General features: G+C 38.8%; 4 protein-coding genes across 13 annotated transcripts; 3 read left to right on the plus strand and 1 right to left on the minus strand.

Moving 5' to 3' along the window:
- Positions 1-1,556: 1,556 nt before the first annotated feature.
- On the minus strand, positions 1,557-3,775 carry LOC108653284 (uncharacterized). 2 transcript variants are annotated; one of them, XM_018103654.3, is made up of 6 exons: positions 3,304-3,775; positions 2,934-3,247; positions 2,751-2,874; positions 2,543-2,593; positions 1,923-2,428; positions 1,557-1,857 (listed from the first exon to the last, which is right to left on the minus strand). In XM_018103654.3, the coding sequence occupies exons 1-6, from the start codon at positions 3,428-3,430 to the stop codon at positions 1,678-1,680; spliced, it is 1,302 nt and encodes a 433-aa protein (XP_017959143.1). In that variant the 5' UTR covers positions 3,431-3,775; the 3' UTR covers positions 1,557-1,677. The 2 variants fall into 2 exon arrangements, with proteins under 2 accessions (XP_017959143.1, XP_017959145.1); XM_018103656.3 differs by lacking the exon at positions 2,543-2,593 and having other exon boundaries at positions 3,304-3,771.
- A 224-nt stretch (positions 3,776-3,999) lies between these two features.
- vimar (visceral mesodermal armadillo-repeats) lies at positions 4,000-13,673 on the plus strand. Its single transcript, XM_018103649.3, has 4 exons — positions 4,000-4,241; positions 11,009-11,917; positions 11,979-12,365; positions 12,430-13,673. The coding sequence occupies exons 1-4, from the start codon at positions 4,235-4,237 to the stop codon at positions 13,035-13,037; spliced, it is 1,911 nt and encodes a 636-aa protein (XP_017959138.1). The 5' UTR covers positions 4,000-4,234; the 3' UTR covers positions 13,038-13,673.
- Positions 4,054-8,060, plus strand: LOC108653287 (dnaJ homolog subfamily B member 1). 2 transcript variants are annotated; one of them, XM_089261975.1, is made up of 4 exons: positions 4,054-4,241; positions 6,549-7,368; positions 7,433-7,599; positions 7,681-8,060. In XM_089261975.1, exons 1-4 carry the CDS (start codon positions 4,235-4,237, stop codon positions 7,839-7,841), a joined length of 1,155 nt encoding a protein of 384 aa, XP_089118101.1. In that variant the 5' UTR covers positions 4,054-4,234; the 3' UTR covers positions 7,842-8,060. The 2 variants fall into 2 exon arrangements, with proteins under 2 accessions (XP_089118101.1, XP_017959150.1); XM_018103661.3 differs by lacking the exon at positions 4,054-4,241 and having other exon boundaries at positions 6,353-7,368.
- Positions 13,674-14,773: 1,100 nt separating the features above from the next.
- Positions 14,774-21,506, plus strand: Su(var)2-10 (E3 SUMO-protein ligase Su(var)2-10). 8 transcript variants are annotated; one of them, XM_018103646.3, is made up of 9 exons: positions 14,774-15,082; positions 15,831-16,535; positions 16,686-16,926; positions 16,984-17,218; positions 17,286-17,452; positions 17,574-17,659; positions 17,723-17,870; positions 18,406-18,475; positions 18,538-18,824. In XM_018103646.3, the coding sequence occupies exons 1-9, from the start codon at positions 14,978-14,980 to the stop codon at positions 18,554-18,556; spliced, it is 1,776 nt and encodes a 591-aa protein (XP_017959135.1). In that variant the 5' UTR covers positions 14,774-14,977; the 3' UTR covers positions 18,557-18,824. The 8 variants fall into 8 exon arrangements, with proteins under 8 accessions (XP_017959135.1, XP_017959136.1, XP_089118100.1 ...); XM_018103647.3 differs by lacking the exons at positions 18,406-18,475; positions 18,538-18,824 and adding an exon at positions 21,238-21,506; XM_089261974.1 differs by lacking the exons at positions 18,406-18,475; positions 18,538-18,824 and adding an exon at positions 20,695-21,073.
- The last annotated feature ends 31 nt before the right edge of the window (positions 21,507-21,537 follow it).

Genomic DNA, 21,537 nt, shown 5'->3' on the forward strand with positions numbered 1-21,537 from the left:
CTTACCATTTTTATTGGCGCGCAATGCATTCATACATACATATGTATGTATAAATGTATGTTTGTACATTATTTGTATTTGTTTTGCTCACGTTTTGCCCAACCCCGACCCATTTGGATGGCGTTGCCATAGCTGGCGCCATTCCTTACAATTGCATCAACTAGTTTTTCTCTGTCTCTTTAATAAATAGAAACTATTTAGAAGGCCCTTTGTTTGTTTATTTATGCAAATGCAGCTTGGCTTTGAACGTGATTTTTTGTATTTCGTTTTAAGTTTTTTGGTTTTGTGGTTGCGCGCCAAAACGTGTTCTCGTCTTGGGGTTTTACATTGACATACGTTTTATATCAAATACCTTGTTTTCAAGTTTCAATTACAATGCGGAGCTGAAATTACAGCTAAGCTTCCTCCTTTAATAACAATCTCGAGCGCAATATTTAATTCTAAGCCTCACTTTTCCCTGACACCAAAACAACAACAATGCCCGCTACAACAACAATAGTAACAATAACAACAATAGCCAAACTGGTTTACAAGCTGCTGTAACTTGCGTAATCCAGTCAAATAAACGTGGCTTGGAATACCCAGTTGTCATAATAAAAAAAGGTATGTCTATATATGTACATATGTATATAAAGACATATACATACAAAGATATACTTATTGCGACTTTTCATTTTCATCTGCTTCATCGTCACAGTCACCAAATCTAATTAACGAGTGCACACTGTACAATTAACCTCGGCCATATGTAAATGTATTTCCATGCTGCGACCTCACATACACATACATACATACATACATATACAAATATAAATTATAAAACAAAATCTATTTACATACATGATTCATTCATTCATTTAAATTTGTCGTAGAATTCATTTCTTAAGTTTTCAAAGATGTAAACACCTCATGCTAGTTTTCCTCGCTTAGTCTTAGTCTAGATTTCCCAGTGGAATAACACGCTTACGTCAAATGAAAGTAATTTTAGCTGTCGCTTAATAGGCAAATTGCTTAGCCCCTCCCCAAGAAGCTTTTCAGGCATAAATACTAAATTATTTCCGCTAGCATTCGACAGCTGGACAAACAAGTTGAGAGAGTAAACAAAACACGGACATGCATGATTATCTATAGTAATCTCTGTAAGAAGACGATCATTCAATGTATGCCAGAGTATATCTTCTGCCGTTATGTATATATAGCCACAATATTGCAATAACTTACAGTTTTGAATGATTATTTACAGTAAGTTGACGTCATAATTAAATTTGTTATTTACGTGTTCTTTACAATGGTATAGTTGTTATAGAGTATATACACTGTATATACTCTAAAATATCCCATATTTATATATTCTCTATGGAAAGTACAGTGATCAATTGATTTGGTTACTTTTTAGCAGCTCTTTAATTTTTCACACCTCAAAACCGGTTCACATAACTGGTTACTTAAATAAAGACCACATGTCACAGCTTACGTATGCGCTGGCCTTTCACCAGCATGCTTTACTGTAGACAGAGAATGAAAGTAAAACGATTAACGAATTAAAACCACATTAATTGGAAAATAGGGACGCCATAGTTGTGTGCTTTATTCTGTGCGGCTGCAATGCAGCTTAGTCGTAAACAGTTAAAATCGTAAAATTATGAGTGGGCTTTGCAGATTTACATAAATATGGAATCAATATAAGCGTCGCGTGTACTGTATCTGTTGGCCGTGCGGTGACTGTCCGGCACTTGCGCCCGAACCCGGCTGACCGGGCAGCATGGACAATTGCTGCCTGGCCAATTGTTGATCATAGGGACTGGCGCCTCGGCCGGGCGCATATCCCTGCGTAATGCTACCCGTGGCCTTGGCATTCTGCATAAATGAAAGAAAAAAATTAGGCATGGCTAGGAAAATGTGGTATGTTCACCAGATCTCACCTGTGCTGCACTGCTGCTGATTTGCAATACATTTGGATGCAGCGATAGCTCGCCGAGAAGTGGCTTATAGATGACGCCACCCTCTGACAATAAATGCGGTGGAGGAGGCACATGACCCTGTGACGAACCATCATGCTTCACTTCTATGTGATAGCGATCCGGTAGCTTCTCCATGGTCACCTGCGGCTTATTGGACGTTTGCACGGATAGACTGCTAGCTCCCGCTTGTACCTGCACCAGGTCTGACTGCGAAATGGGCGGTTGATCCAAGTTGATGTGAAGCACCTGCATCGGTTGTGCTTTTGGCGATGGTGATTGTGAGCCAGGAGCTTTGCTGACCGTTGCGCTGGGTCCTGGTTGGAGCTCAACATGATATGGAGGCCGAAGAGGCAAGCCATAGTTGTATATGGACTGAAGACGAGCGTCTGCTTGATGCTGTGTGGTCGTTGTGGTCGTCGAAGTTTGATAGAATAGAGTGCCTGTACTTGGATACTGTGCCGTAGATTCTGCAAAACAAAAACAGGGAAAGTGAAAAATTTAGTTGGTGGTCAAACATTTTACAAGATCAACTTAGACGGTTTTAGATGAACTACTTAAAGAGTAACGATTAATGTTCTTACTGTTCCATGACATTTTAGCATAATCCGCGCCACGACGGAAGTCATCGTGTTCTGCGAAACGAATTGTAAACAAATAACGAAATGAAGACGTAAATTAAGTGTGTCTGTGTGAGTTAGAAAGGGTTGCTCAAAACGTGAAAAAGACTACATATGTAGATTAGTGGAGTGGAGTAGTGACAAGGCCTCTGTTTGGAACGGTAGCCCTTACTCTGTGTTTGTTGTGTTGCGTAGTTAGCGGGGCTCTTGTAGTACGCCTGATGCTGTTGGCTGGGAGGCGAGGGGCTGCGACCGCGTTTCACAGTTGTTGACTGGCTCCCAGGGGGTGGCGGTTGCTAAACAAAAACATTTATAGTTTATATAATGCTTGGTAATGTATATAGAGGTTACTGACCTTCTGCAGCAGCGGCAGCTGATGATGTAAGCGACCAGGTGGCAGAAATACCTGAGCTCTGGCTGCAGTGGCGGCAGCTTCCTGCTGCATTGCAAATAATTCATTTTCTTTCGCCTGCTTTTTACGTGTTTCGTCATCGTTTAGAACTTTCTTCAGCTGTACAACCAGCTCATGCTTTTTCTGATGCAAATCGGCAAGCTGTTCATCCAGTCGACTAATTTGTCCACGTGTATCTTCGAGAGATAAATTGTTCTCACGCTCACGAGCCTCTTGCTCCCGTCGCAGGCGCAGCTCCTCACACTGTCTTTCGTACTCTGCATGCGAATATATTAAACTTACTGTGCTTTTAGAAAAAGTTAATTTGACTTACCCTCTTGTCTACGTTGTCTCTCGGCTAGTATGAAGCCTTTAAGTGACCCTCGCAGCTTTTCTGCACGCTCTGCAGCTGCCGCTTGTGCGGCCGCATTGTTATTGTTAACCGCAGACGCTGGCGGCATCTTATTGCTATGCTTACTTATTTTGCCAATTTTATAAGCTTTTATGTGACAGTCACGCACCGCGTAAATTGTGTTAAACCAAGTCTAAATATTGGCTACAGCGCCTTAGCAGTTGGCTAAACCGAAACTGATTTATTTGATGTCCAACTAGTGCGGTGTTGTCACGTCTACGCGTTTACTTCTTTTAAGTTAATTAGATGGACACCTAGTAGAAATCGTCTGTGGAATTTAAGTCGCAGCTCGATTAATATTTTGTCGCTAATTATACGATTTGTTATTCATAAATTCTGCTCAACTTCCCAAATAATAAACAATTGTTGTGTACAGAGCACGCGGCCTGGCAACTCTGCTAGTGGCGTAATAGAGTTGTCTCTTTTACTCTTATGTTGACAACAGCTGGTGGCATACTTGGTCATACTGGCGACTATCGATAGCGTATAATAGTATCGATACCATAAACGCAGCCAGCTTGTTTCAGTTGCAGTCGAGTTTTCTTTGCGTCTTGTTGTCATTTCGCGAAACATCTCTTTGATACAACAAAAAAGTGCTTATAATATATAAAAATTAGTGATATAAAGTGCAAAGCGCAGTTATTGCTGGTGTGCATTGTGCGGGCAGATATACATAAATACAAATGCTGTGAAATGTGTTCAGTTCTTTGATGAGCCCAATTTCATTTTGTATCTACCAATAAGAGAGTTAATACAGCGTCAAAATAAACAAAAGGCAAAATAGTCAAGGAAAAGGCGGCTAAACTAAGAAGAAGCTACGGCATAAGGCAACAACACAAACAACAAGAGCAACATGGCCAGTGAGTAATAATAACAATTAGAAATAGAAATAAAATTATGCTCGAGTTTTATGGTCCCAGCACCAGCAACTACACTCATTTCAGCTGCACGTTTAATGCACCTCTTAGCATAAACAAATGCAACTCATGCGTATCATTGTGTGAGTCTGGATATGTGTATATATATACGTATATATATATAATTATGTGTGTACATTTGTGTGTGTGGCAATGTCTACATTTTATGTTCTGCCTCTTTATAAATTTTACGAACTGCCGCAGAATGCAGAACAGATACGAGGTGTAGAGACCAGGTGCCTCAAGTGTCTGTCTGTCTGCCGGTTGGAAAGGCTGCTGCTTTGGCTGTGAGAAGTGTATATTGGGTTGGGGGAAAGAGAGGTGCTGCCGCCTTTTCCCCGGGGAGTCATGTGTGAAAAATCAATATTTACGGTCTTAGCAGTTGTTGTTTTATTTTGCAGTGTACTATGCCCGCTTAAATCTCTAAGCTAGACCTGGTCACACTCAGTGATCGCCTTAGAATTTCTATAATAATCGTGCATGAAAGATAAACAGAATTGAGTTGATCAATTTTAATTGATTGAGGCTAAGTAAAGTAATGATCGGATAAATTTCTACATTTGCTATGTGTCATGGAAATCAAAGCAGATTTACGGTTGAGTAGCCAAGCAATAGCAATCCAATAAGAATTTATATTTATGTATGTATATTGGTTTCGCAAGCGTTGTCGATCGTCTTTATGTTTTCTACTCGTCTACCCAATCCAATCAACATCATTCCATTTAAACAGCAACCACCTTTCAGCAGAAACAAGTACTCACCCATGCTAGTGAGGGACACCCATTAATAAATGAATATGCCGCTGTGTGACGGTCACATGAGGTGCCAGCTTTACCGGCATTACCAACAACATGCAACCCCCCTGGGGCATAACAACAACAAACATACACATTCACATACATATACATATACGTAACTTGTACGTGCCAGCGCAAATTTGTGTACAACCCCCCGTTTGACTAACTGCTGCTGTTACCGCAGCTGGGGCCCCCCCTTAAACTCACTTTAGATTTTAATTGGTCCTTTGTGTCTCGCAGCAACCGGCGACCCATCATAGCGTCTGGGCACACTGATAAGGCATATCGTTTGCTCGAAAAAAAAAGCACCCTGTGCTCAAATTTTGCATCTGCGTTTTCCCTACGTTATTCCTTTTTCTTTCTTTATTGTTATTATTATTTTCGGGCTTTTCATTCGTTTCACGCAGCTTAGGGCCAGATTAGCTATGATGATTTTTTTCTTTCTAGTTTTTGGGGCTGCTTTTGTAACTGTTTCGACTTGTGATTTTTCTTCCTCTACGTCTTCTGTTTTCTTTACTGCTAATAAGATTTTGGTCTGTGCTTAATGGCCTTGACTGCTGGGCAGAGTGAAACGGGGGGCGGGCGTGGTACGCGAGCAATGCTCGCTATTTTAATTAAGTTGCTTCCCCCATTCAAGCTGGCATAGAAATTAATTTCAATTAACTCAAGTTTTGAGTTACAAACGAAGGACAAAACTGAGCTGTGAAGGCCGAAGTGAAAAGTTTGAAGCGCACTTTGGGATTGCAAACGCTGTCAGCTGTCATTTAGTTGGCCAATCCTCAACCAGCCAGCTTTTGCTTTATTTAGGCCAAATTTTGCCAAAGAGCTTTAAATTGAAATGTGAAAGGTTAAATTGAATAAGGTCAAGGGTTGAATTATAACAGCTTTAAGCTATACTAAATATTGTGTGCATATAATTACTTTATTTCATAATGAATAAATTATTATTTTTTGAAAGTGTGACCCATTTTATTATCATATTATATTTTGTTGTATTGATTTAATAAATATGTTTAAGTTATATGTATTGTGCTATTTACTTACTTCTGGTGGCCTTTATGATTTTTTCTTCATATGGAGAATGCAGATATATAGTATGTACAACTACTCAATTGGTTCCTCTTCGATTATGTTCAAGTAGAAGCCAGATAATCTTTTTAAAGTCGCGCTTCTCAGCATATGCTTAGATAACTATAAGATCCACAATATCCCTTGTAAACTGTGTGGATACATGTAGAAAAATGCTTCACTTGTGCTAAAACAAAACATTTTCGTGTCATGTGTCAAACAAAAAGGGAGAAACCGAAATTTCAATGGAAATAGATTAGTTAGACACAGATCATTGTGAATTGAGCTTGTGCTTAAATTCATTGCAGCCTATACAAAATTAATTGTTTTAAGCTTAGCTGAACTGCAGTTATGTATATCAAACCAAAATTTTTGATTACACAAGCTGCTGGAAAATGTAGAGACTATGCAGCGCAGGACTCGGATGTGCAGCCTGATCTGCACTGGCTAACAGAAGCTGTGGCTGAAGTAATTCTGGGTAACTACTCAATGGCCATGGAAGTGATCAATAAGGGCTTGGAGCACTGCAGTAACAGCCATGAGGAGACTACAGCACTGCTGGAGCTAAAAAACATTGTGGCACGGCTGCGTCTGAAATGCGAGGATCCAGAACAACTTATTGGACCTACTTACAAATCGACTGCGCTGCCCCATAGCTTCAGTGTGCACATGCTCGATGTGGTGCAGAAGGTGCTTCGCTGTCGAAACCACTATGAGGTGCTGCGCATTTCACACCATGCCACCTACTCGGAGGTGAAGCGTGCCTATAAGCGTCTCGCACTGCGTCTGCATCCTGACAAGAATCGTGCTCCTGGCGCTGAGATTGCCTTTCGACGCATCAACGAGGCAGCGGACATATTGACCGATAATCAGCGGCGCATTGAGTACAATTTGCTAACAGCTGTCGGCGATGGTCTTGTCAGTAAAAATACTCATCCGGCAAACAAGCACGATGACGGACAGGACACCTGCCGGCAGCGGTTCGCTAAGCTACAGAAAGAGGAAGAGGAGGAGGAGGCGGCGGCTGAGGCGGAGCAAGTGCAGCCACGTCGCAGCTATCAGCCTGCAAATCAGCGTGTGCCCCAGCGCCAGAGCCTCTATCAGACCGAACAACTTGTCATTGGACTAGTCGCCGCATTAGTTTTTATCATAATCACTCTACACTACCTGGCAACAGCACCTAACTACAGCTTTTCACCCACCAGGTAAGTCGGGAAGGAACATATCCATATATGGATCACAGCTAATATATGCTCTGATCCATTGCAGCAGTCACACTGTTCGCATGACAAGCCGGCTTAGCCGTATACCCTACTTTGTAACTCCCGAATGGGCGGGGAGCCAAACGCCAAAGCAGCTGGAGCTCTTAGAGCAGGAGATCGATGAAATCTATTTAAATGAGCTCAAACATAACTGCAAACAGGAACGCAAGCTACGTGAGTTGCCATCGATCCATAGATATGTACATATGTATATGTATATATATGTATATATTTGGATATCTTTTATTCAAACAGGTAACAAGCTGCTGCAACGCGCTCGACATATCAACAATCGCAATTTGCATGAGCACGCTTTGAAGATGCCTACACCCGCCTGCCACGCCCTCGTTCAGGTGGATCAAGAGAAGTATAAGCTGTTGGATCACAGTAATGAAGGATTTTCAAATGAGTTCTAGGACCAGCAATTAAATTCAAAAATTCAAATACCCAAATCTGTCTTGGCACCAAATCGGGAAACATCAACCAAATTTTATTGTGTTTATAAACTTTCCTATATATGAATCATTTCATATCGATTTATATATAGTTATATATATATATGTATAAGTATTTGTATATATATCTATAATTTCATATATAACGATATTAAATTAATAAATTTTGTATTTTAAAAATGTTATCGATGTATAATTTCAACTCTGTGTATATTTATAATATCTTTGTACTTCCTCCTCTTCCATTCTGTTTACTCAAGTTTTTCATATAGTCCTTATCATAATGACTAAAATGACTTATTTTTAGATGAGCATCATTTGGTTCTAAGTTTATGCAAACTTTACAGCTTGTTTGTGCTTTTGAGTATGGCTTTATTATATGTGTTTTCCAAGTATTTCACACACAACCATTTCTCATCTTTCATTTATGCGTACACACCTGTCTCTCATCTCATTACGCCAAAAACGTGTTGCCTATTGAATAATTAATGTAAAAGTTTATTTTGTAAGGTCGCAGCTGTGTGCTGATGGCATTAAATATTGAGCAGAGAGATCTCAAGAGTTAGCTAAAAGAAAAGAACAAGAAGTGACAAATGGGAATCGATTATAATTTAATGATGCGGTTTCTATGGTTGCCCAATTTATTGTCCTGTGTTACGTCTAACCCAGTTTTTTGTTCCGATTGGCACGAAAATGCAAAGTAAACAGGCAAAAAAAAACAAAATAATAATGGGAGATAGCTCCAAAGCAATTGCCCACAATTGTTCCACCCAAGGCAGAAAAGCTAACGAACTTGGAGGCGTGCTCTGAATAACTGAACAGTGAGTGAATAGTAGTCGTGAATAGTGAATGCCAACGGGTACCAGTCACAGCAACATCAAGGCACGCAAAAGGAGCCAGACAAACGGCAACAACAACACAAACTTTCAGCCACATAAAAGCAGTCAAGCGCAGTCAGAGTCGGGGGCAGGGCTTCCAGCCAGGCGGAAGTGCTGCCTGCTGCACCTGCTTGCATCACGTCTGTCACTCGAAACGGTGGCAACTGTCCAAATGCAATTGCAATTGCAATTGCAATGCAACAATTTCTCTCAATGCGCCGCATTCAGTTTATTGGGCTGCATATAAAGGCTAACACATTTTTCTATGTGTGTGGCAAATAACGGCCCCCAGCCACCCCGCCCCCGCCAAAAACAACAGTCGCCACAATTTCTATGCCACATGCTTGTGCAGCACTTGAAGTGTGCTCTTTTTTGTATGCCAGCCGAAATGGATCACTAGCCGGGCGTATTGCACGTAACTGACGCAGAAGGTGGCAACAACGCAAACATTTACAGTCAAGAGCATTCCCTATGCTCCATTAATTTGGTAACTTTAAGCACTAGAAACTAGGTATACCAAATGGATATTTTATTTTATTGAATAGAAATATTGGTACATGCAATTCGCAGTCCAAATAAAATTACAATCTACAATCTATATAATTGTCTGCATTAAAAAAAATATCTAAAATTATATATGTACATAAAACCATAATTAAATGTTGTATATAGGATATATACTTGTTAAACATACTCTCAATTCTATCTTTAATTTATAGGATAATTTCTCTGTTATATGAGCATTAAAGAGTCATCAACTTTATATCTATATAAATATATATAAGTATTTTACATATAAATCAATTTCTATAATAAATATACAGGATATCTTCTTGGTATGCTTGCCCGGCACGTCTATACTGCCTCCACATTCACTGTTTTATCCAACTTTTTTATTCATTATTTATGCTCCACAAAGCTCGCTGAATGCCCTTTCGGAGTGCTGCCACTGCAAGTAGAGGTTGTTGTCGCCCATTTTTATGTAGTTGACATTGTTGTTGTTGTTGTTGTTGAAACATTTTCAGCTCGACTACGGCTCGGCTCGCAGTGTGACCCTTGCCCTTCGCTTCGCTTGGATGGGATGGAAAAAAGCTTATCAGAATAGCATTAGGCGGGGTTTTCAGCCATGTGTTTGTTTGTTTGTTTTTATTCTTCCTTTTTTTTGCTCTGTGTGCATTGCTCTAGCTTGGTCCAAGGGATAATCACTTGTTGAGAGCAGCATGTGCCTTACTGCTCCCTCAATTGGGCACTGCTGTTAATTCCTTGAAGGGGATTTACTTTCTGTGAAGTCAATGTGTAGATGCCGAGGTTTATGAGCTGGAAAGCCGGGAAATGACACTGAAAGCTACAGAGCAAGCATTAGAAATGTGTTCCAAAAGGCACTTCAAGGCAACCGAAGCATGAGAGCTTAGTTTTCTGACTTCATTTGAACATCCAATTTTCTTGAAATAAAATAATTAATAATTCAAAGATCAGAATTGTATAATTGAAATCGAAAAATGTGTTAAATCACGCGTAAATTACATTTTTTTTAGTCATAATAAAATGAATTGGGAGAAGCTACTCTTCTCGGTGATTCGTAATTGCATAAATTAGCATTCGTTTTATATTTACATCTCTTGCACCTCTGTGACTGTATGTCTAAAATTAAGGTATATTATTATAGTCCTCCTCTGCAATTCTCAGGAATACAAATAAAGGTTTCAGCCCTTCTTTTATATGCATAAAATTCTTGTATATTTGACTGTTACCCTCCCCTACGATTATTTGCAGAGCATTTTAAATTCGTTATGCTATTTATCACTTAAATTTCTCCCTTTTTTTTGGCATTGTTTTCGTTTGCCAGCTGTGCTGCTGGAGAATTTATGCAAATTGACTGTTTGTCTGTTGCCTAAAGCAATTCTCAAGCTTTCAATCTTTCGCTCTCGCTCTCTCTATCTGTAAAGAAAATGAGTATTTAATGGGCAACACGCTTAAAGCATTTCCGGCGGACTGAGAATTCGCTAATAAATGGTATTGCATTAGTTACTTTTGTTTTCTGCGGGCTCTGTGGCCAATAACTGAAATTGTTAGCAATAAATTTGTTACGCCAAACGATGGAAAGGATAGGCCACAATTTGCCTCAATTGTCTCGCCCACGCACACATCCTATACCCCACTCGAACACACGCATAAATGAAGATAGATAAAAGAAAATGCTTAATACAGTTAAATTTAATGAAACGATTTGCTCTTTTCTCCTGCTTTCAGCCGAAATGGACGAGCTCATTGAGCAGCTGAAAACGACAAGCGTTAGCCTGGACAACACAACGACGACACTTCTCAGCGAAATCTCTTCCACAAAGGATCCCAAATTGTTTGACAAACATGAGCTGGCCGATTGCTTTCTTCGTCTGACACAATGCGAGGACACGAATGTGCGCAAGGAGGCGGCGAAATGCATTGCCGAGATAACCAAATCGGAGGTGCAACGCAAAAAGTTTACCAAACGCGATATCATCGCCGCCTTCCTCGAATGCCTGCGTCATGTCCCAGCAGCCGATGGCAGCATGGAGCTGCCTATTCAAATATGCCGAGCCCTGGGCAACATTTGCTACTTGAACGATGAAGCTCGGGATCTTATATTGGAGCTGGAGGGCGATGCGGTGCTGTTGCGGCTATTGGACATTGCGGAAATTGAGGATGCGGTGAATGCGCCGCAGTTCATCAAAGTTAGGGGCGGACTGCTCTCCAATTATCTACTGGGTGGCGAGGGTCTGGCCAAGCGCGCCATGGAACTGGGTATTATGCAGCAGCTGGAACGCATTGTCGACACAGGTGCCAGCAATGTGGAACAGCACGAGGATTTGCTGCTCAATACGCTGCCCCTGCTCAGCATACTTACCGAAAATGTCGCCGATCTCAACTTTGATTCACACCTAAACATTAAATTGTCACGCATCTTAGCTGCTTCCACCAATCCCGACCTGGCCGAGATGTGCCTGGAGCTGTTGCACTATCAAGCGGAAAGCGATGAAGTCAAGCTGCTCCTGGCCAAGGATGGCCTCTGCGAGACAATCTACAATTTGCTGGAGAAATATAAAACGCTGGCCAGCACCAGCGAGGCCCGCGCGCTTATGAAACTGGCATGCGAACTGATTGTGCTCATTCTAACGGGCGGTAAGTGTCAGTTGTTTAATTGCTGATATTTCATCTAATTTAAAATACTGAATCCTTACAGATGAATCCATGCATTACTTGTATACGACGCCGCTGCTCAAGAACATGGTCGATTGGCTGGACTCGACGGATATTGATTTGCTAACCACCGGTGTACTGGCTCTTGGCAACTTTGCGCGCACCGACAGCCATTGTATTTACTTTGTAGAACAGCAAACGATGAATAAACTGCTCCAGGTGCTGGCCAAGAATAATGGCGTCAAGGACGATGTGCGCCTGCAGCATGCGTTGCTAAGTGCTTTACGGAATCTGGTCATACCGAAGCCAAATAAGAATGCTGTCATTCAGGCGGGTCTGGTACAGACCATATTGCCCATGCTGGAAATTCATCAGCCACCGGTGGTATTCAAGCTGCTTGGCACGCTGCGCATGACCGTAGATGGTCAGGGTAAGTCTAAACATAAGATGTTGAATAACAGCCACAACAGCTCACTTACTTTATTATTTTGCAGAGAAACTGGCATTGGAGCTGCTGAAAAACAAGACGCTGATTGAACAGCTCGTGCATTGGAGCAAATCGTCCGATTATGCGGGCGTTACTGGTGAATCATTGCGTCTGATGGCCTGGTTGATTAAGCATGCGTATCTCAACAAAATTGCCTATGCGCTTCCCCGTAAAGGCGATGCGCCAGCGGAACAGATTGCCGATAAAATACCCTTGGCGCAGGACTATGATCGCAGCAGTCTGAATGAATTTCTTAGCAATGAGGGCACCGTGGAAGCCATGGTCAACATGTTAACAGCACAGCATCTAGTCATGCAGAACGAAGCATTGATTGCACTCTGTATACTCTCTGTGGTATACTTGTCGCAGTCAGGCAGAGAAGCGGAACAGGCTCAGCGTTTGCAGGATGAGCTGATCAAATGCAATGTGGGCGCTAAGCTAGCCGAGCTGATAGCCAAGTCGTCGGATAGCATGACCAAGGAGATTGTTGAGAACCTTGAGAACTGTATTAATCTGCTAAAGACAGCTGAGAAACTGGTCGCACATCTTGAGCAGCACAATATTAACGAGTTACTCAAATCCATACCAATTCTAACGGAATACTGCACCTTGTAAGGACATAGGAGCAGGCAAACTTTTGCATTTATACGAGTAATTAACCCTCGCTGTCCAAGCACCGCCTGTTGCCTATTACAGCAAAAAAAAAAAAAAAAAAAAAAAATAAAAAATTGAATTACAGCCAATTGATTTGTAGATTCCACCTTAGAGCAACGATACAGATCTTAGACTTGAATATATAATTAGTTTCACATAGACCTGAAACACAAAACAAAAACAGAACAGAAAATAATTAACCGAACAGAAGATTAAACGGGAAGTGTATTTTTTAGACGCAAGCGTATTTTTACTGCATTTACCATATTAAGCATAAAGTAATTAAATATATATATATATATATATTATATATACACACACATACATACATATATATATGTATAAGTATGATTAATTTAAGAATATAAAAACTTTTCTGTTACATGATTTTTAAGAGCACAATAACAACAAATCGTGGTGATATCGCTAAATATATTAAATAAATGTATTTTACGTATTGTACTTATAATTTATAATTGAACATTTTACAAAATAACAAAAAACGTGAAAATATGAAACAATTGTTGGCACACACCAAAAACAAAGTATGAAAGAAAACCGAAAACAAAATATATTCAAACACAATTTTGCATGTAATTTGTATTAAGCATTTTAATTGTTGCACAACTAAAAGAAATTCTTATTATAAATTATAAGGCTCACCGAAGTTCTCTCACGCACATACAGTTAGAAACAACATTTTTAAAACAATTTTTTATATATAATACAGCAAAAAAATAAAAATAAATGTAACTTAATAACAATCAGTGAAAACAGCTTAAACTCGAATGATATATTTAAATTTTACAGAGTGTAGTGCTATAAAATTTTACCAATTATTGTTCTCAAATTTGAGGTCACCAAACAACAAGCAGAATATTTCATAAATCGTACACTTAAGTCAAATTAAGCACAATTTAAGAAAAATATTTATATAAAACGTTGAAACACACAAAAATATTTATAAATTAAAAAACACAATAACATATATTTAAATAGTTCAAATACAATTTGAAATGCATGACAAAATAAATGAGAAAAATCCAAAGAATAACTGCAATAATTAAATAATTTTGAAACAAAGAATCAAACTTGCGCGGAAGAAAAACGGCCCAATAATCTTTTTCGCACTAACGCCTCGTAAAGAAATACATTTTGAATTTATTAAGGATTTTCAGAGGATTTGTTTACCGTCCCATTCAATAAAAAATTAGCCTCATCAGACATATAATTTTGTTCACATATTGATCATCTTGAGCCACTTCGATGACTCTTTGGGGCAATTCCAATCGGCGATTTACGGATTTCCTTGGCGACGTCTCAATTTTGGACGTCACGAGAGCAATATTTTCATCCGATCGCCTTGGTCGATTTTTATTTAACCTCTTTGAATTAAAAAAGAATCACCGGTCGAAAATATTTCGCAAAATTGTTCTTTGCAGGCGCACTTTTCCCGTATACTGATTTATAGTAAAAAAAATCAGCTTTAACTGAAGCTTCCAACGCGGTATGTTAATAAGGAATCTGGCATCTCGTTCAAAAGATATAAGGCTGCCAGATGGGCAATCAAATATAGTCCCGTCTGCTCCAAATTTGAATTGGTTCCTAATTTACTTCGATTCCTTAACTCCATACTATCGAGCAAAACGTAAGCATCATAGCCTCCCTGTTTAACGTAACTTCTCTAATATTTGTTTTGTTATTTTGACTATTATGTCAAACGGTCACACTGATCTTTAATAAAAGTCAGACGCTAACGCTACGGGAACTTTTTGTCATTTGTTTTATTCTAATATGTTGAGAAAGTGTTTCTATTTAAGTGCATTGCGAACTCCAGTCGAGCGCCAGTAAAATCACATATTTTGTGCTGAATAAACATCAAACGTAAACAAACAATTGTGATGCGAAAGACCCGCTCGCAAACTCAGGCGGAAAATGCCGCTTCTACCACAACGCAGCAATCAACGCCAACTGCAGTAAACACATTTGATGCGGCAAAATTCAAGGTAATTTTTTCATATCGTGTTTCATTTAGTGAACCTAATTACAAATAAAAACAATGCATTTTCGTAAGAAAAAATAAAACAATTGATAAGTAAAAACAATGTGACCGCAGGGCAAGCCTCATTTTCAGCGCCCCCTAGTGCAACATACGCAAACGCTTGCTGCTAGACAAAAAACGATTGCTTTACAACACTGTCATCCGCCATATTTCCTCCGACAAAACAAATTTGTGCGATTAAAAAGATAAATGCGGGGGAATTAAAAATAACAAATGTGTTGAATATCAGTATATGTTTACATTAGTTACTAAGCAATAAATTAGTAATAAAAAATCGGTAATAGTGATTGACTGAATGATGGCAAAGCCCACAAGTGTTATATTCGCTCGTGTCGTTCAAGGTAATGTACATTTTGTGACATGCGATTTTTTTGTGTCCACTGTGCGGTCGGTGTATCTCTTTTTTTGCAAACGCTTAAGCATTAACCTACCGGTGTTTAGTTACGATTAAAATATTGTTTGTGATTGACAAAATAATATATTTTAACGGTTATATAGAGATCCGCATGGGATATGTGTTGTATTTTAGTAAAGGCACATACACACGGATAACACATACACTTTTGCCATTAGCTGCATGGCTGACTGTGTGTATTTGTGTATGCGGTGTTGTATTCGGCGTCGTCGTGCCTTCTCGACTGTCACTGTCATTTTAATCGGGGTTTTCTACTCTGCTTTTTTTTGTTTTAAAGGAATGTGAGCAAATGGTGCAGATGCTACGTGTTGTAGAGCTGCAAAAGATTTTATCGTTTCTAAACATTTCCTTCGCTGGACGAAAAACCGATCTGCAAGGTCGCATCCTATCGTTCCTGCGCACTAACTTGGAGCTACTCGCACCCAAGGTACAAGAAGTCTACGCTCAATCCGTGCAAGAACAAACACCCACGCTGCAGTACATAGATCCAACCAGAATGTACTCGCACATGCAGCTGCCGGCTGTGCAGCCAAATAATGCGAGTCTCGTTGGTGGTGCACCGACACAGGTGCCGCAGGTGGGCACCGGTAATCCCGCCCAGATGCAAGTCGGCGCTGGCGGTGCACCCGGCAATATGCTACCCTTCCTTCACACGCACGGTATGAACAGCCAGATGCCCATACATCCAGATGTGCGTCTGAAAAAGCTGGCATTCTATGATGTCCTCGGCACACTGATTAAGCCATCAACCCTGGTGCCGCGCAATACACAGCGTGTGCAAGAGGTGCCTTTCTATTTCACACTGACGCCCCAGCAGGCCACAGAGATAGCCACAAATCGAGATGTCCGTAATAGTTCAAAAGTGGAGCACGCCATACAAGTGCAGCTGCGATTCTGTCTCGTGGAGACTTCGTGCGAGCAGGAGGATTGTTTTCCGCCAAACGTCAATGTCAAAGTAAACAACAAATTATGTCAGCTGCCTGTAAGTTTTCACGTGTTCATTATTTTATGTACTTTATGGACATAGCCAGACTGACTCACTTGTATAACTGACAAATAGTTTTCCACTTGTCCAATGAGCTTCCAGATCATGCTCGTTTTCTGATCGCTTCAATGCTTCTTATAACTATAGAATGTCATTCCTACAAATCGCCCAAACGTGGAACCAAAACGTCCACCACGGCCAGTGAATGTGACCTCAAATGTGAAATTGTCGCCGACAGTAACAAATACAATAATGGTACAGTGGTGCCCAGACTACACACGTAGCTACTGCTTGGCTGTCTATTTGGTAAAGAAGCTGACATCCGCACAGCTCTTACATCGTATGAAGACAAAGGGCGTCAAGCCTGCAGATTACACGCGTGCTCTGAGTAAGCTAAAAGTATATTGACTTTGCCAATACATTTATTAATTATGATTTTTTACAGTTAAGGAGAAGCTTACAGAGGATGCGGACTGCGAGATAGCCACGACCATGCTGAAGGTGTCGCTTAATTGCCCGCTGGGTAAAATGAAAATGTCACTGCCGTGTCGCGCATCAACCTGTTCGCACTTGCAGTGCTTTGACGCCAGCCTCTACCTGCAAATGAACGAGAGAAAGCCCACCTGGAATTGTCCTGTGTGCGATAGACCAGCCATCTACGATAATTTAGTAATTGATGGGTACGAAAATATCATTCCCAAAATATACTGGTAATACTAATACTAAATCAATTTTCTATTCAAATAGCTATTTCCAAGAGGTATTAGGATCCTCGTTGCTAAAGAGCGATGATACCGAGATTCAGTTGCATCAGGATGGCTCGTGGAGTACACCAGGCCTACGTAGCGAGACTCAAATACTAGATACGCCATCAAAGCCAGTTTCTAAAGTGGAGGTCATATCGGATGATGTTGGTTAGTAGACTACCTGCATTGTTAGCTATTATATGTTTATTTAGATAAATACCTAGAAAGTGGAATATGTAGATATTTATTTGTTTAAATTTAATGTTGTTTAACATTGTTGTTTGCTTAGAACTGATTGACGACACCAAGCCGATGAAGTCTGATCTGTCTCCAATGCCCGAGGAGCAGCCCACGTCCACTTCAAATAGTGAAACCGTAAGTTTGTTTAACCAACAACCTAATAATAATAATGCTTAGCACTAATGTCATATTCTGCAGGTGGATCTAACCTTAAGTGATTCGGATGATGATATGCCGCTGGCCAAGCGGCGACCCCCAGCTAAACAAGCGATTGCCACGTCCACATCGAACGGAACGGGCGCAGTTCAACGTGGCTACGCCTCGTCTCAGCAGCCTCAAAAAACTGGTACGTTGGATCCATTTATGTAATAAGAAGCAAAGCAACAGGCAGCTATCCATTTGTTGACAAACTATCTGTGTAGCTGAAAAACAAAATTAACAGATTTAGTTAAATACCATTATTTATAAAAGGCTAGGCTAATATTTATACATAAGGCAATATTCACTTACATACAAAAACACAGACACACACGCACACACATACTCCTTACCAGCGATGGCTTTTAACTCAAATTTTCCCCCATTGCCTTTTCACCTGCTTTCGAGTTCCGTTTAAAATAAAAAGAAAGGATTATAGTAATTGACATTTGAAATTTTGTGTGGCTGTTAGCTCGAATTATAGTTGGGTTTAATCAAGAGTAGAATAGTTTATTGTCTTGAATATGAAAGGTTTTGATCTTATTTCTGTTGGGTTCATAATCTATTAAATGCATTCTGCTCTCATTGACTTCAGTACCTTTATTCCCATTTAACTTTTGTGTAATAGGATTTTAATTATTTTATTTATGGCGTTTTTATAAATATGTATGATTTTCTTATAGATATTTATAGAAAGGCAAATCGTATGCCAATTTACGTGCGTGTTAATCTACTCTTAGGTCGTAAAATGCGGTATGTTCTGTTAGCCCAACATAGAATTTCAGTTGATCTATGTGCATATATATTACTTGCAGCAAAGGCGTTAACAAATAAAGGCGGTGCGGTCCTGTCAAGGATCCACAACAGCTTCACTACATAAAGTCTAGAGTTTGCACTCTATTTGCTCAAAAAATGCAATATTTTAAATTTATTTATTTAAAACGTTTTCTATTGTAAGCTGTACAAGAAATTTCTTCGTGTTATTTTGTTATTTTCAAAATTGTTTCATTTTACTTTGAAGTTGTATTTATTTATTTATTGTCATCAATACACAATGTACTCCCATTTGAAAATATAATTAAATGATTTTGTTTTTAGCTAATTCTCGATCAATTTGAAAGAAATGTGTTTTAGTTTCCGCCCCAAATCCATAAATATATATAAACGTATATATTTACATACATATATAGTTTTTTATAGTGCAATTCTCTCACTATCTCTGTCTCCGCTCCTCTTTTCTCTTACACATTTACCTTCTTTATATATATATGCTTATATATATGTATGTTCTATTCTCTCTTTCTTCTTTCTATTCTCTGCATTATAATTCGACCATCGACTCCACGAAAGATTCCCCCGAGCAGCAAGCAATGCCATCGCCTGAAACGCTACAGCAACAACAACAACAGCAACTGCTAGTTGGGGACCAACCGGCAGCTGCAATGCATGCGAGTCTATTGGAGTCTCTCGCCGCAGCAGTTGCGGATCAAAAGCATTTTCAACTCCTGGATCTGGCTGCAGTGGCAGCCGCTGCTGCTGCCACAGCGTCTGCCTCAGCGCAGAATCCAAACGGAGCTCCATAGACACCCACGCTAATACATAGACAGGCACACAGACACACACACACACACACAAATTGTAAACAATTTAACACAAACACACACACCGCCAACACAAATCTTATGATTTTCCTTTTGTTTTGTTTTGTTTTCGTTGGCTTTGCTTTTAATCTGTTGCCCTCTTTTTCATCCTTTGCTCGCATTTAATCATAACCAGACACGCACCCACACATAATCAGTTATATACATATATGTATACATATATACATATCTCACTATTCAGAGGCTACTTTTGATGTACATTTTCATGAATTCAATTAAAAAATAAGTAATTTTCTTGCTCGACGAGTTCAGTTTCCGAGTATTTCGAAATTTTACTAGACGCCAAATTAGTTGAGAAATTTATAATATAATTCTAATTGTATCTATCTATGTTTTAATTTGAATGCAATATCTCGCTTATGTGAATAGGCTCAAAATGTTTTCTTGCTTGTCCTTCATCATTTATTTTATCATAATTTAAACTTATAGGCTGTTTCAAATAAATAATTTCACCAAAAAACTTTTTGTGTGTTGCAGGGCGCAGTTAGACGTAGCTTTTGCTGTTGCAGTTGGTCTGTTGTTTGCACACCCTCCCCTCCCCAACCCCTTACCAATTTTTACACTTGCTGCTGATGCTACACAGTTGTTCTCTTCGTTCCTATTTTATGCTTATACTTCATTTTATTTTATCTGTAATTCTGTTATTTAAATATTGAACTACGCTCCTTCGTATTTAGTTTGAATCAGGCCTCTACACTTAATATAAATTTAGTTAATTCTTTTAGTTTATTTTTGTCATTTAATTTATCTGTGTTGTGCTTGCCTCGATTATTATACACGCCCAAACACACATACACACAGACACATACAACAAATGATAAATTATTTAATTTATTGGGTTGTTCGTAATATATATTTTAGTTAAACATACATACACACACACACAAAACTTATAAGCAAAAGATCGAAACAAATAGACCTATGCATTAAACAATAGCGTAATACTAAACATAAATCAAATGTTAATATTTAAGTCTTTTACACAATAATTCCTAATTCATATATATATAACTATAAATGCAAAATAAATTGGCAAGAGAATCGCATCGATTTTAAGTTATATTTCGTTCATCTTATTGAAACTAAGTAAGTTATGTTTTTAGTTTTGTCTTTTTTGAATTCATTCGTTTATCTTTAAAATTACGTATTTGTATGTATTTATATGTCCTCTCTTTTTGATTTTTGCAAATGATACAAGGAAATAAGTAATGCAAGCAACAACTGGCAAAAGAAGAATATTAATTCCACTCAATAATAAAGCTAAATCTATCGAAGAATTAAAACGCTTCATCTTTGTAATTTTTTATATAGGCCCACTGGATTACTATTTCAAGCCCATTGAAAAAACCCTATTAATAGGATCATATATATATTATATATATATATATGTGTATATATACATACACATATATATCCATTCCGAACTGCACATATACACACACACACACATGTAAAAATGATATATACATATACATATATCGCGATGAATGACCAAATTAAAGTTGATCGAAATTTCAAACATTTTTATAACCAAATCAAACCAATTAAATTAAATAAAAAGAAAGACATACTAAAGATTTTTGTTTAAAACAATGAAAAACATCTTCGAACTGCATGTGGGGGAATATAATTACATAATGTATAAGCCAATATAATCTGCAAATTAAAGCAAAATAATATTTTCAAACAATCCATGTGTTTTATTTACTTCTAGTACTGATTATTTTAATTATTTAAAGTTATCACGTTTGATTATTCCTTAAATATTAGTTTCCAACTTTCCCAATTTGAGTGCTTTCTTGTTTTACACATTTTTAATTGCTTTATATACGAAAACTGTTTTCTATTTTGCAGATGAGGATGAAACCAATCTGGAAAAGAAAGAAACTTCGGTTATTGAACTTTTAGACTCGCCCTGAGATCGTATTAGAAAAAAAAGAGGCGATAAAGCTCCAAAGAATTTTACACAATCAATCAACTTCAATGATATACTTACAGATACATTCATAAATATTTTTGGTCCCGAAAACTTGACTTTCGCTAAGTAATTTAGTATTTGAAAAATAAAACCAATAAATTTAGATACATAATCGCATGTATTGCAATTCTGAAGTTCAAATGAACCGCTGTTTTTCCGTTAAAAAAGAGTCGGCT

The sequence above is a fragment of the Drosophila navojoa genome, chromosome 5 (assembly GCF_054131105.1).
Source record: "Drosophila navojoa isolate 15081-1374.11 chromosome 5, UAZ_NAV_1.0, whole genome shotgun sequence".
Classification (NCBI taxonomy): domain Eukaryota; kingdom Metazoa; phylum Arthropoda; class Insecta; order Diptera; family Drosophilidae; genus Drosophila; species Drosophila navojoa.